Source organism: Clupea harengus, unplaced genomic scaffold, assembly GCF_900700415.2.
Source record: "Clupea harengus unplaced genomic scaffold, Ch_v2.0.2, whole genome shotgun sequence".
NCBI lineage: Eukaryota > Metazoa > Chordata > Actinopteri > Clupeiformes > Clupeidae > Clupea > Clupea harengus.
The window spans coordinates 4,683-19,929 of NW_024880222.1; the positions used below are offsets into that span (position 1 = coordinate 4,683).

General features: G+C 44.2%; 1 protein-coding gene across 1 annotated transcript; it reads left to right on the top strand.

Annotated features, from left to right (window-relative positions):
* The first annotated feature begins 240 nt into the window (after positions 1–240).
* On the top strand, positions 241–14,238 carry LOC122131642 (thyroid hormone receptor alpha-like). Its single transcript, XM_042706277.1, has 8 exons — positions 241–1,827; positions 5,909–5,970; positions 6,190–6,311; positions 6,571–6,718; positions 7,787–7,992; positions 8,300–8,446; positions 11,278–11,536; positions 12,459–14,238. The coding sequence occupies exons 1-8, from the start codon at positions 1,781–1,783 to the stop codon at positions 12,707–12,709; spliced, it is 1,242 nt and encodes a 413-aa protein (XP_042562211.1). The 5' UTR covers positions 241–1,780; the 3' UTR covers positions 12,710–14,238.
* Positions 14,239–15,247: the final 1,009 nt, after the last annotated feature.

The window sequence follows — 15,247 nt, forward strand, 5'->3', positions numbered from 1 at the left end:
GCTGTGAGCGCTTCAGGCGCACAAGCGAGACGCCGTCGCCTGCATATTTTTCTGCTACAGCTCGAGTTATGTTTCCCCAGCGACGTGGGAGCGAAGCGCGTGTGAGTGCACGAGTGTGAGGTAGTCTGGGAGAGCAGTTTCACCTTGAACAGCATCAGAGGAAGGAGAGAAGGAAAGGGGAAAGGAGGTGGGGTAGGGGTGGGGGGAGGTTAGTTTTGTTTTTCAAACCCAGTCACATTCTTGGCAGCTATTGAGAACAGTGCTGCCAAAGGTTGTCCGAGGGAGAACAGTGTGAGTGTGTGTGTGAGAGAGAGAGTGGGAGAGAAATGTTTTCAAATTGTTTTCTGGATGTACTGTATATCTTTTCCTTCTGTCAAATGTTCGGATCCATTTTTGTAATCGTGTGTGTGTGTGAGTGTGTGTGTGTGTGTTTCTAGCTTTGTGTGCAAGAGAGACTACAGAGATGTTTGCACATAGCTACACTGACCTGAATGTTTTTCCTTCCCTCACAAATGCAAATCAATTTATGTGATTCCACATATGCCTGTATGTGAACAAATCCACATCCATTTTCTTAAACATTCTGGTATGTTGTTTTGAGCGACCACAAAAAGCGTATCCTGCCATGTAGCAAAACATTGTTAAGAACCGAATGTTTAGATTGGAGAACAGAATATTCTGTGGGGGGAAGTAATCCCATCAAAAATCTTACCAGTGATGGACAACAATCACATCAACACTGCTGTGTGTGGTTAAACCAGCATTAGCATAGAGATTAATTCAAGGTTTGTACTCTACACAAAAGATGAGTTGAGATTACACCTGAGAAAAACGACAGCAAACAAAACTGTGATGACAAAGACACGTCATTTCTGTGATCCCAAATAGGAAATAAAATGCATAGTTGTAGATAGAACATGAAATACAGGAGTAATTTATCCAAAGCTTTTATCCAAAGCTCATATAACCCACTCTTCTTTAAGAATAAGAGTAGTTTGTGTACAATGTATGATACAAAAGTGTACTGGATGGATTGCCACTGGAGAACTAAAACAATAGTACTGTCATCCAGTCCATGTGGATGGCAGAAGCTGTTCAACAGCAGAGATCAGGTCAAGGGTGAGGTTGATTTAGGTAACTGCCACTCATTTGTGCCACCTAGTGTTCAAAAAGACAAGCTTCAGGTCACCGATCTCTGTCAGCATCTGTAAATGAAAGTGAAACAGAAAAGACAAAAACACAATATCCAAGTTTTTGTCTTTGAATACTTTGTTAATATTAGTATAACATTGAATACAATGTTTCTTGTAGAATTCAATCAATGTGAATGATCTCTTGTGCTAACAAAATCCCCCTTGGAATGGAATACTACCAGACAGATGGCGGGAAGTCTGAGAAATACAGAAACTGGTTGAATAAAAACAAATAAGGAACTGAGTAAACACATCGTAACCATAATCACAATTCTATGTTGGACAGGGTCACTGTGCACTTTTGTCTGATACTCATATTTGGCTGATCGGTCAGTACCCTAAAAGGGTAGGTCATGACAAACTGCTTTGGTCTTTTTGCTCTCAGGCTCCACAAGCAATTATCCCAACCATTTGCCGATTGACTGCACAGTGAAGTTGGGGACCTCTTCTTCTACAGATGTGCCAACAGGAATCCTCTAATGGCTGTTGACTGACTTGGTGGTGGATGCCGGACAAGAAGAGAAGGGTGGGGACCACCTTAGTCTCACATGATTGGTCACTGGATGGAATTGAGGTGAACGGAACCCATGCCCAACGAAGAGGACTCAAACCTATCAGAGGGAGATGAGAAAGGGTGAGTGTGTGTGGTCTGTTGTTGTTGGTGTGTGTGTGTGTGGATTGTTTCAGGACTGTGAGGAATAAACTGTTTTAAGTAAAGTCCCTGTGGGACTCCACTGGTTATGCTCTACATATGAGCCATTCAGATGTTTTTTTGTGTGTGTGTGTGTGTGTGTGTGTGTGTGTGTGTGTGTGTGTGTGTGTGTGTGTGTGTGTGTGTGTGTGTGTGTGTGTGTGTGTGTGTGTGTGTGTGTGTGTGTGTGTGTGTGTGTGTGTTCTTTTGGGGGGCATTTTATAATTGATGCCCTTGGTTACAACTTTAACAGGATTAAAATGAAACCCACCAGCATGTATTGGTTGGTTCCATTAACTACATTTAAGAGTATTACTCTAAATCAAGTTATGGTTCAACAGTTCTATTTACATATTTTGATTTATTTTCGTTCCAAAGCGGATCACATCACTTAATTCATCATGGCCTGCCATGACAACAGGTTGCCTTGACACACTGTATTCTTTGTATTGATCCTAGAGCTCCATATTCACATAATCATAAAGCCGGTTTCTGAAAGGGATTATGGTTGCAGAGAGTGGGCAGGATTAGTGAGGAAGGGGGACAGAATGAGTGGGTGGGTGGGGTGGTGGTGGGGATCTGATGATGGGGCAAAGTAGAAAGGGAGAACAGCTCAGGACAAATCAATATGTCACATTAAGCAATTGTGTGTGTGTGTGTGTGTGTGTGTGTGTGTGTGTGTGTGTGTGTGTGTGTCATGTGTAGACAAGAATCAAACCATATTTATGTTATAATAGTGACGTTATACCTTGCTCACCCTTGCTTATTGTGGACTGTGAGCTAGCGTTGGTCCCAGGGCATGGAAAGTGCAACGCTGAAAGGTCAGATGTTGGTAATATATGCCTACATCTCTAGGGGGAGAGAGAGAGAGAGAGTGAGAAATCAAGCACATGTGCTTTGTACTGCATAGAGCCTTGTGCCTCGCTGTCTGATTTTCCTATGGTTTCTGAGTCATAGCTTATAGTCACACACACACACACACATTTTATTGATTCTGAAGGAAATTCAGCAATTGAACGCACCTTCCTTGAAAAACATTATTATATGTTGTTATATGATTCTCACAGGTAATTTAGAGTACGATTGACGTTCTACATGTAGGCTTTTTCAGTAATCAAAAACATCCAGAAAACATTTCAAAGTATGTTTTTACCACCACTTTATATCCTCAGCCATAAAATATGTATTGGATTATGTGTACACTGCAACAAGTGTTGTGAAGTAAGACCAAAAAAGATTCTTTTTTCTAGGAAGGTATGTTCAAATCCTGTTTGTAGTTAGTCTGACAACCCTGATACACACACTTCAAAGCCAACAAGGACTGCTTAGTAATTTAGTAGAAAGTTACATTCAACTCCTGTGTTTTTTAGGTAATCATACAAGGCTGATACAAGTACAAAATCTAAAGAAAGTTTGATGATGATGATGAGATACCTCCTCCTTATCTGTGAGAATCTCAACATCCACTTGGGTAATTAACTGTGGAGTGCAGCTGTAATTAGCAAATTGAACATATCTGAATACACAGGGGCTTAGTGAAACTAGACCCTCGGAGACACAAATGAAGGATTTGATTGTTTTCCCATTTTTATCTCTCCTTCATCTGCGTCCCTTCTTGTTCAAATCCATTTTAATATTTTTGCAGCAGGTTTGCCAGAACATGGTAACATGTTTTTGTCGTGCGCGTAGGGTCTTCCACCTGTGATAAACTTTATCTCGGACCATCGCACTGTTGCCATGTAAACTCAGCGTATCAGATGTAGCATTGTTAACCACAGCCATTGGCAAATGGAGAGGTCAGGGACATTGTTTTAAGTCTTGCTGTAATATCATAAGCTGGCCAAGCATCGAGGGAATATGGAGCATAAATATTAGCCATGACATTTTTAATATAGTGCCAGCTCTAAAAAAAATCTCTAAATCAATACAAACTGGGACTCAAAGGAACAGCCTCTTCATCACGGAGAATTTGCACGCCTGGCCCCTCTTAAGTGTCATGAAGTGCATAAAAAAAAACCTCAAAGAAATAATAAACATTCACAGAAGACACAGGAACAATGTCAATCATTATCATTATTGTAGGTCTAGACGCATTTGAATTTGTATTCACACCAACTGAGAGATACGGCATGGGAAGCCCAACATCGTACACCATCCTGTGTAAATGTGGTTAGTTATCATCTATCATATTTATCACATAGTTAAATCCGCATGTTATATTGTATTCTAAGCACAACGTGCCTACCCATGTAGATGTTCTGCTGACACTAGTTCTATGAAAGCTTAACTCTTTGCATGTGTAATGTAGTGTTCCTGCCTAACCTTAGAGCAAATCTGTGAAAAGAATGGCAAAGCTAATTTGTGGCATAACCTTTCTTACTTCTTTTCAAGAGACAAGACCCTTAAGGACCTTCAGCCCAGCTTTTTCTTTCATTTTAATTGGCTCCATTTGCTGCTAGTTTCTGCATTCAGCTGTGAAAGGGATATTGAGCTGTTTAATACAGAAAGGGATGGGGAGGGTTGATGGGGTTTTTAGGATGTTACCTGTAGACTGCAGAAATAACCCTATGTCAAACCAAGCTCCTCTTTACAATTTGATATTTTCAACAGAGTTTTATGTACAATATCTTATGGTTCTATGACCTTTATGTAACTGCATGCATATGGGATAAAGAAAATACAGTGCTCATATTGAATAGAAAGTTCCCTCCACCTCTATTTAATCAGAAAGACAGAAAGGTCATGGCAATGATGTCAAGAAAAATGGAGACATGGAGTGGGGGACATTGAACAAGGGAGAGGAGGAGGGGCTGAATGAGGAGAGGAAGCACAAGGCTCAGTGAATCACCTGGTGTGTGTGTGTGTGTGTGTGTGTGTGTGTGTGTGTGTGTGTGTGTGTGTGTGTGTGTGTGCGCGTGCACACATGTGTGAGACAGCCCTGAGAGACAGAGAGATAGAATGAGGGTGAGCCAGAGAGAGAAAGAGTGTGGGTGTGTGTTTTTGCGTGGTTGTGTGTGTGTGTGATTACCCTGAGAGATAGAAGGAGGAGAGAGGCACAGGCTGCACACTGTCACATTGAGTGTGCCAGCCCTGTCAGTCAGGCAGTGAGCAACACAAAAACATCACAATGCACATTTTACCTCTGCAGTGCCTCAACAGGTCAGAGTTTTCTCTATATTACCACTTCTTCTGTCTGTGTGCATTGCGTGTGAGTGTGTATGCATTAGTGTGTTTGTGTGCGTGTGTGTGTGTGTGTGTGTGTGTGTGCGTTTGCGTGTGTGCCCATGTTAAATGGAAATTACACGTGGGTGTGTGCATGATCTATAATGTGTATGTTCTGGCAGATTTAAGAGTAGGCTGGAGATGTTAAAAGAGTTTTGTGTAATTGTCTAAAAGGTAAAGAGCAGCAGGGGGCTAGGTTTCCTGTCTTTTCCTTGATTACCCAGGATTGGAAGATCATCTCTCTTTTCTCGTCTCTTCTCTGTCTCTCTCTCTCTCTCTCTCTCTCTCTTTCTCTTCATCCTGTCTTGAAAATGTCTCAATGAAATGAAAGGTGGAAATGAAGAAAAGGTTACAGATTTGAGGTTATAGTGTGTGATTTTTGAGACTGGTGCTGATGATGGAGCTTTCATAACCATGTCACAGTGTACCCATCATCTGTCTGAGCACACTATTATGGACAGTGGCTGTGTCGTGTCGTGTCGTGTGTGTGTGTGTGTGTGTGTGTGTGTGTGTGTGCGTGTGCGTGCGTGTGTGCGTGCGTGCGTCTCTCATGCAGACAAGAATCCTTAGTGACTTAAGATGATCTGTTAGTAGTGTTTTTTTGCTTTTACTCTTGCTATTGGTGGACAGTGGAAAGGTGAAGGGTCAGGTTATGCTGCATATTGCATACGTGTGATTTTTGTGACGAAAGATTGAGTTTAGTACTCATTAGTTTCTACCTGTTTTACATGTTTCTCTCTCTCTCTCTCTCTCTCTCTCTCTCTCTCTCTCTCTCTCTCTCGGTCTCCCTCTCTTTATAAAGGTGGTCTAATGGTCTGAAGAGGACTAGGAAGAACCGCCAATGTTCGGCCAAGAGTATGTCTGGTAAGAACACACTAATATGTGTCACATTAGGCGATGCTGTGTGCATGCGTGTGTGTGTGAGAGGGTATGGAGAATAAAGTTGACAAAGACACAGTGAAAGAGGCAGAGAAAGTAAGTTTGTGTGTGTGTGTGTGTGTGTGTGTGTGTGTGTGTGTGTGTGTGTGTGTGTGTGTGTGTTTGTTTCTGGGATAACTCTGCCCTTTCCTCCTCCTTCTCAAGCGCTGAGCATCTCTATCCCAGGGTACATTCCCAGCTACCTGGAGAAGGATGAGCCGTGTGTGGTGTGTGGGGATAAGGCCACGGGCTACCATTACCGCTGCATCACCTGCGAGGGCTGCAAGGTGTGTAACACACACACACACAAACACACACACACACACACACACCACACACACACACACCACACACAAACGTGTATCATATTTATTCACAGACACAGTCATAGATGCAAATCTACTCACACACGCAAACACAGACACAGAGTTACGCACACCTCCAAAAATAATTCCATGAACTACCACTATCAGCCCAGCTACTCATTTACAGACACAGACACAGACACAGACAGTAAGTCATTGTCACCTTTATGACCTGCTCCAGGGTTTTTTCCGGCGTACCATCCAGAAGAACCTGCACCCAGCGTACTCCTGCAAGTATGACAGCTCCTGCATCATCGACAAGATCACCCGCAACCAGTGCCAGCTGTGCCGCTTCAAGAAGTGTATCGCAGTGGGCATGGCCATGGACCGTGAGTACTTATATATCACACTCACACACACACACACACACACACACATACAAACACAAACACACGCGAGAAGTCTCCTCGGGTGCATACAAAAAACTGGGCAAATCCCAGTTACAAACAAAACAGAAAACCAAAACGTGCCAAACACTAAGTCAAATCCCAAAACTGAGCCAGGGGAATCCAGCCAAGGGTTCACAACATGGCTACGGGTAGTGCTGCTCCAGGGTTTAATATGGCTACTAAAGCCCCACAGGTAACCCAGAAGGAAGCTGGTGCCGTGGTCTTGTGGATGAGGTGTGTTTGTGAAAGTGTACCGTCTAAACTGCAGCCCAACACGGTTATAAGCGACACACCCTAACGGTTATGGTAGTAGAAGGAGAAGTAGTAATGCAGTTTGCAAGGCAAACAGATAAATTGATAAACTGTCATGATTTTCTACAGTGATGATTTTGTACAACTTAGGCCTTAATTACTTTGTCTCAGTTTGGTGTGATATATATTTCCCCTCCATTTTTGCATGTGAGTTGTTTGAACCGTATGAGTTCATGCCCTGCAGCAGTAGGTTGGGTAGGCTGAGGAAGGAGTCACACACTGTATCAAATGGCTCCTTCACAAAGCTGAATCTCATGTGAGCTGTCATCATCCCTGTTCCTGCCTATGTGTACAGTGCACACCCCTCAAGACAACTCTGTGTACATATATGCAGACGAGTAAGGATAGTTTTGACATTTTCCTTATTTTTATTTGGATTTAGTCTTTCAGTTTGGTTTTTGCTTTCAGTTTAGTTTTAGTGAGTTTTCCGAGTGCAAAGGTATTTTTTTAGTTTTTTTTTGAGGAACTGAGTTTTACTTTAGTTTTAGTGTTAGTTTAGTGTAGTTGCCGGTATTCTGGGGGAAAGCCTTGATTTATAGGAGCTGAAAATGGTAGAATGAAAATTTAAACGAAGCTGATTTTAACTGCAATTTTTTTTTCATTGCTAGTTTTAGTGTTAGTCTTTTTTCGATCCTTTTCTTCTTTATCCCTTTCGTTGTTGTCTCACTCTGTCATCACTCTCTCCCACCCCCCCAGTGGTGTTGGACGACAGTAAACGCGTGGCCAAGCGGCGTCTGATCGAGGAGAACCGCGAGAAGCGTAAGAAGGACGAGCTGGTACGGACGCTTCAGACCCGGCCGGAGCCCACGGACTCGGAGTGGGAGCTCATCCACCTGGTGACCGAGGCCCACCGAGACACCAACGCCCAGGGCTCCCAATGGAAGCAAAGTAGGAAGTTTCTGGTGAGGAAGAGCAGGGTGGCGTGTTTGTGACCTGGGCCCATCAGCCAAGCCACCAGCACCTCAGACTGTATTTCTGTTTGTATGGCTGTTGAATAATAATAATAATAATAATTCATTTAATTTATAGCGCACTCTATATTCATCTGAATCTCAGGCTGTTGATATGTGGGAGGATGAATGTGCAAGAGTTCAAGAAAATGAGACGGTGGTAGATTTAGAAGCTGATTTGGCGGATGTCTATGACAGAGTGAGAGAAATGGCAAAGAGCTCCCTCTTACTGTCTCTCTCTCTGTCTCTCTCCCCACAGCCCGAGGACATTGGCCAGTCCCCGGTAGCCACCACACCGGACGGCGACAAAGTGGACCTCGAAGCCTTCAGCGAGTTTACCAAGATCATAACCCCCGCCATCACCCGAGTGGTTGACTTTGCCAAAAAGCTCCCCATGTTCTCCGAGGTGTGTCTAAGCTTGCGCTGCCAGGTCACTGCGTGAGGTATTGTTCAGTGATAGATGGTGTGAGGGGTTTTAAAAGCTTGGCCATTAGAGAGAGACTGCACTGAAAACAGTATTCATTCTGGACTCAAATGTAGTTACCCCTAGAGGTACAAAGTGCTAGTTACAGATGTGACAGAAAAAATATCATTGTAGTAGAATAGAACTGGAATATCACAGAGAAGTACAAGAGCACAACAGTGCTGAAATTGTTTCTCTCTTTGGCTCAGAGCAGTCGGAGGCAGAGATGCGCTAAGGCTATTATATGTCATTACTGTTACCTGAAGATGGATGCGGTGGTAGACTTCCTGTGATCAGCGGCTTTAAGAGCGCTTTTTGGAGATGGAGCCCTTGTCAGTGGGGGGTTGTTGTGTCTCAGTAGAGCCCGGCTTGTGATAGCTCTCTCCACTCGAGAAGCAATCATATTCCAGCCTCCCGTTTCCCTGTGAAGCAGGAGGAGGGATGCACTAATGGTGAGGAATAACAGCACTTCGCAGGGATCGCAATTATCGCTTTTTTTTTTCCTGAGGCGTCCATTTTTTTTCTCTGTGTGTGTGTGTGTGTGTGTGTGCGTTTGTGTGCTTAGTACAACTGACTCAGAATTGAACATTATTTGTTGTTTTCAGACATTCAGCATGAGGGGACTGATTTTTAACAAAAACACCACGTCAGGTAGTTTCAATAGCAGGAGAAAGCTCAATGTGGCCTATTATGTGATTTGATGCCATTTATTTATCTATTCATTCATTCATTCATAGTTGTATTATTAAACATTATTATATTTATTTATAAATGTCTTAGATACATATATTTCTAGATTTATTTTTAATCTTAGAGGGCCAGTTCTTTTATTGTATTTGTATTGTTATTTAAGTAATTAATATAGAGACCATTATTTAAAGGCACACAATATTTTGGACTAATTAGGAATTATTGGACAGTTGTTCTGGGTTGGGGAATGATCGAAACACCTTGATGTGACATTTTGCCACATACCAATTGATCTGACTGATTGATTTGTTGCTCAGCTCTTCTATTGGAACCACTCACTGATTGACCATAAAAGTCCATGTAGCATGGGTATCTATCTGTCTGTGTGCCTGTGTTCATACGTACTGTATGCATTTCTGTGTGTGTGTGTGTGCCTACGTATATGTGTGTGTGTGTGTGTGTGTGTGTGTGTGTGTGTGTGTTTCTGTTTCTGTTTCTGTGTGCATGCGTATGTGTGTGTGTGTGTGTGTGTGCGTGTGTTTGTTTTTTCCTTGCTCACAGTTAGGGCTGAACGATTTGGGGAAATAATCGAATTGCGATTTTCCCCCCAATATTGCGAATGCGATTTAATATGCGATTTAATATGCGATTCTTATTTTATCCTAATTTTTTTCCCAACAAATCATAATAAATGATTTCAATATGACCAACACAATATTAGATACATTTAGTGTAAAATATTATTTCCCACAATTTAAATTTTTATTTAACTGCTCATTACAGAATCAAGAACCACAAATTGGTAGCTTTGCCATTGTGCATTTAAGTAATTTAAACAGTCATTGTAAGAATAAACACAAGGCATGTACTTTTTAAACACTGTGTGCAAAATTTACCATCTTAAGAAAATATTTTTTAGATCACGTTTTTAATCGCGAACGTTGCGGTTAGAAAATCGCGTTCTATCATATCGCGAATAAATCGCAAATGCAATTAATCGTTCAGCCCTACTCACAGTTTCTCCTCTCTTTGTAAACAAATCCGATAACAAGGTCACTGTAATTACCACACGCATGGCTGTGAATGGGTGTGTGTGCGGGGTGTGTGTGTGCAGGGTTCATGCTGAAGGAGTGAATGTCACTCTGATTCCTCCTGTTAGCTTATGAATCATGCAGTGCCACAGCCTGCGTCTGTGTGTGTGTGTGTGTGTGTGTGTGTGTGTGTGTGTGTGTGTGTGTGTGTGTGTGTGTGTGCGTGCGTGTGGACACAGGGTAAAAGTATGTTAATCGCACACGGTAGAATGAACTCCATTCATGGGAAGGACGATCCTATTGGCTTACAGCTGAGTGCTTTGTGGTTCAGATTCAGACTACTACACATGGCTCCAGTACCACAATATAATCAGACTGTCAGAAAGAGTGTGTGTGTGTGTGTGTGTGTGTGTGTGTGTGTGTGTGTGTGTGTGCGTCAACCTGTGTGTTCTACTCTTTCATGTCATATCTACCTCTGCCTCTTCTCGTTCTCCTCACCTCTTCATTTTGCCTTGCATTTATCTGTGTGTGTCAAACTGCTTTCGGTCTCTCTGATACACCTTGACCAGAACATCACAGTGCCATTTGTTTATAGGTCGATGTGTGTTTGTGTGCGCTTGTTTGTTTACGTGTGAGTGTGAGTTTGAGTGTGTGAGTTTGAGTGTGTGAGTGTGAGTGTGTACGTGTGAGTGTGTGTATGTTACTCCTTGTTCCTCCCTCTGCCAGCTGCCTTACCAGAATCAGATCTCCCTGAACATCTGCTGTTTGTGTGTGTGTTTGTGTGTGTGTGTGTGTGTGTGTGTATTTGTGTCTGTATTTGTGTGTGTGTGTGTGTGAGTGAGTGAGAGAGATTATGTGTGTCTGTAACTTATTAAATTCAATTATGTGTATCTGTAACTCCCTTAGTAAGGTCCAAATCATCCTAGTTGAAACAGTGATGTGTGTGTTTGTGTATGTGTGAATGTGTGTATGTGTGTTTGTGTGTGTGTGTGTTTGTGTGTGTGTGTGTGGGTGTGTATCTGTAACTCTCTCTCTGTCTGTTGTCTCCACCAGCTCCCATGCGAGGACCAAATCATCTTGCTGAAAGGCTGCTGTATGGAGATCATGTCCCTGCGGGCAGCAGTGCGCTACGACCCCGAAAGCGAGACGCTGACGCTGAGCGGGGAGATGGCCGTCAAGCGCGAGCAGCTGAAGAACGGCGGGCTGGGCGTGGTGTCGGACGCCATCTTCGACCTCGGCAAGAGTCTGGCACAGTTCAGCCTGGACGACTCAGAGGTGGCCCTGCTGCAGGCCGTGCTGCTCATGAGCTCAGGTAAATGGGCAGGGGATCAGTAGAGGCCCACGTCTGGCCCAGAATTGGCATGCCTGTGGGGCGAGACCGGGCCCAGCCCAGTCCTCTAGAAAGGTCTAAGGTTTTCTAAACTAGCTTTTGCATTTTACCAATCCAGAATGCTTTAACATCACCTCTGTGGCCAGACTGTAGATTGGCTGCCTGCTCTGGCTCAGGTCTGGTCCTGATTTGGCTCGGATCTGGTCCTGACTTGGCACAGGTCTGGCCCTGATTTGGCTCTGGTCTCGTGTGGATGCTCACCAGATCAGAGACAGATCTGTTCCAGAGTTGGCTGCTGTGTAGTCTGCGAGTTTCCTTTGGAGCACAGTGGTATTGATAGCTTTGGCATCCCTCGCTGAAATGCACCTATTAACCTGTCTTGAATATTTACAAGCCTGTCTGACAAATTTACAGGACTATTTTGATGTTTCATCAACCTGTCGTAGCATGTTTATAAGCTTGTGTGAGGTTCTGTTATTTCCAGTTTGTGCCCCAGTAAATTTCAAAGACTGTATTCATGTAATAATTACCTTTAACTCCCATTAATTTACAATGTACGTAAATACATTACGTACGAGTCCCCCAATGTAAATACACTACGTACGAGTCTCCCCATACCTCTCATTCACCTCTTTCACCTTGTGTGTGCTTATACACTGCTCATACCTTAACACATCACTGACGTGTTTATTTCCTCACTCTTTTTCATTCTCCTCCTCCTCTAAACCCCCCCCACACACACACACACACACACACACACACACTCTATTCCCCCTCTTTTTCACCTCACTCTCTTTCACTCTCTTTTCTTACCATCTTCCTCCTCTTTAACCCCTCACTCACTTTCCTCCTCTTCTCCTGGGTTGGTTCCACACTCCTCAACCCCTCCCCCCTTCTCCTTTAGACCGCGCAGGCGTGACGAGCGTGGAGAAGATCGAGGCGTGCCAGGAGAAGTACCTGCTGGCGTTCGAACACTACATCAACCACCGCAAGCACAACATGGCCCACTACTGGCCCAAGCTGCTGATGAAGGTGACGGACCTGCGCATGATCGGGGCCTGCCACGCCAGCCGCTTCCTCCACATGAAGGTGGAGTGCCCCAACGAACTCTTCCCCCCGCTCTTCCTGGAGGTCTTCGAGGACCAGGAAGTTTGATCCAGAGGAAGAGGAGGAAGAAGAAGAAGATAACGAGGAGGAAAGGATGGGGTTGGGGGGTGGGAGGGGTGGGGTGGGGTCAAAGTTCTACGGAGGAACAGTGAATAAGACGGGGGGATTTTTTTTTACGGTCTCCTTTCGCTCTTTCCGTTTAGCCAAACGAGACTGCTGACGCCAGACACAGTGTTGATGCCACCCTGTTCTTGCTGTAACTTGGACAGCTCTGAAGTGCAACCTTCAAGACTCCTCTCTCTCTCTCTCTCACTCTCTCTTGTAGTCCGTGCCCCTTTGCTGGGAAAGCCAAGCTTTCCTTTGACCAGAGAAGCTAGCATCCGTGAACCTACCTCCCAATTTACCTACTTACCTCCAAGCATTACTCTTGGGTGATTTTTAAAAATGCTTAGATTTTAAGGTGCAAAAAACAAACAAAAAAAAACAAACATACACCTCAGTACTTGGGTCAATCTGTGAAATCTACTTTCTCAAATTCAAGCCCACGTGTACGGGATGCTAATTGTTTCTACAGGAATGTACAACACACACTCACAGCAGCATGGGTCTCATTTGAGCCCTCCTTTTTTTTCCTAAGTGTAGGATCTGATCTAGTCGACATTTCAACCTCTTTAATGCAGTCTTTTAATGGACCTTGGTCATCTGTACACGTGAGTGTTCCGCTCGCCGTACAGACATATCGACATGACTGCAGACAGCTCATCACTCCCATATTACCTCATCAGTGTACCTGAACACAAGCACACTAGTGTGCTTTACATCTGTATACACACACACATACACACACACACACACTCACAGTCTACCTGTTGTCCTTTATCCCCATGTATACTACACATGCCCATGTCAATGTGCAAACAACACCTACCCTCATACCTCATTAGCTGTATAGATATCAACACACTCTTATCTACCTTGTATCCACACCATTCTACCTGTTCTCTGTATGTCAGTCACTGACAGACGCCAGCGAAGTCGCTTGTGTCTGTGAGCTCATCTCCTAGTTAGGCCTCTCCATTCGAGAGGCGGGTCTGTTGCGATGCACCACACAACCCGAACACCTCAGCTAGCACTGTGACGCCTCTGAGCCTGCACAGCCTAATGCCCTTCTTGTGCCTGTGGGCATCAGTGCATCAGTGCAGAGACACTGAGCGACACCTCGGTGCACCAGCGAAGGATTTACAAGGAGAGGGATGCACTGGTGCTACATCAATGACTACAATTGAAAATTGAATAGGAAATATTGAGTTGAATAGACAAGTTTCAACCCCCGCATAGAGTTTCAATTAGATTGGTGAAAATGTGTCGTTATGTTTTTGTTATGTTTTGAAAAATTCGTTGAGTGTGTTTAGAGTTAGGGAATCGTCTGGGTGACAGTGGATAGAGTAAAATGTGTGTGTGTGCCCAGAGAGAAAAGAGTGGCAGAGTTGCATACCTGAAGGTGCACAGCTTGTGATATCACTTTCACACACACACACACACACACACACACACACACACACACACACACACACACACAAACAAACATATTCATGCACACATACACACACACACACTTACTAACACACACACAACACCCCCACATGCACAGAGTCACAGACACACAACACCCATAAACAGGCAGACTAACACACACACACACACACACACACACACACACACACACACACACACACACACATATAGAATCCTCACTCCTTTGGGTTCCCAGAGATAGTAGGATGGTGTTGACCTACCTCACTGTGGGCCCTCAGCCAACACATTCTACCTCAGCTGTAGTGTCTGCATGGCTGCCATTGTTACACACACACACCACCCACACACACAAACACACATACAAGCAACATTCCCTCTCACAATCCTTGCCAAGTTCCAAATGACCTGCCTGTATTGAACTGTAACTACACACACAGCAAAAAAGATGACATGCATTTAACACACTGTAGTTGCCAATTCCCCTGCAGGGGATTAATGCTTTTTTGAGAAGAAGAAGAAAAAAACAGCCATTAAAGACAAGAAAAGGAAGCAAAGTGAAACGAAATGAAACGAAACGAAAGCGGATGAAGTCCGTTCACCTCTGGGCTTGAACCTCAGGATATGCAGGGCCCGCCCCACTCCGGCTGCACTGAGCACGTGCACTCGATGGGGGTCGAGCCCTTCTGCAACCACTAGCTCCCACCTCACCCAAACCGACCAAAACTGCCCCATACTCACTTACGAAACGAGTCTACAGGTCAGAAGCACCACGACTCAGGCATACTCAATCGCACCACCAGTCTCCACCAGCATGGTCATCTGCAGCAGCACCAGCGCTGGCACCTCAGGCAAGATCAATCGCACCAGCACAGCCGAGCAGAGGGACACCCACCGCTGCCACAAGACCCCCAACCAGGTCCAACACCAGCAGGTGCCAAGCTCAGTGCATTCCTCTGACCACACTCAGAATGACAGGAAACAGCCATTTTTGTTCTCTGGGAAACATTTCAGGACACAATGAACAAATTCACACAACTTTTAGCCGATACC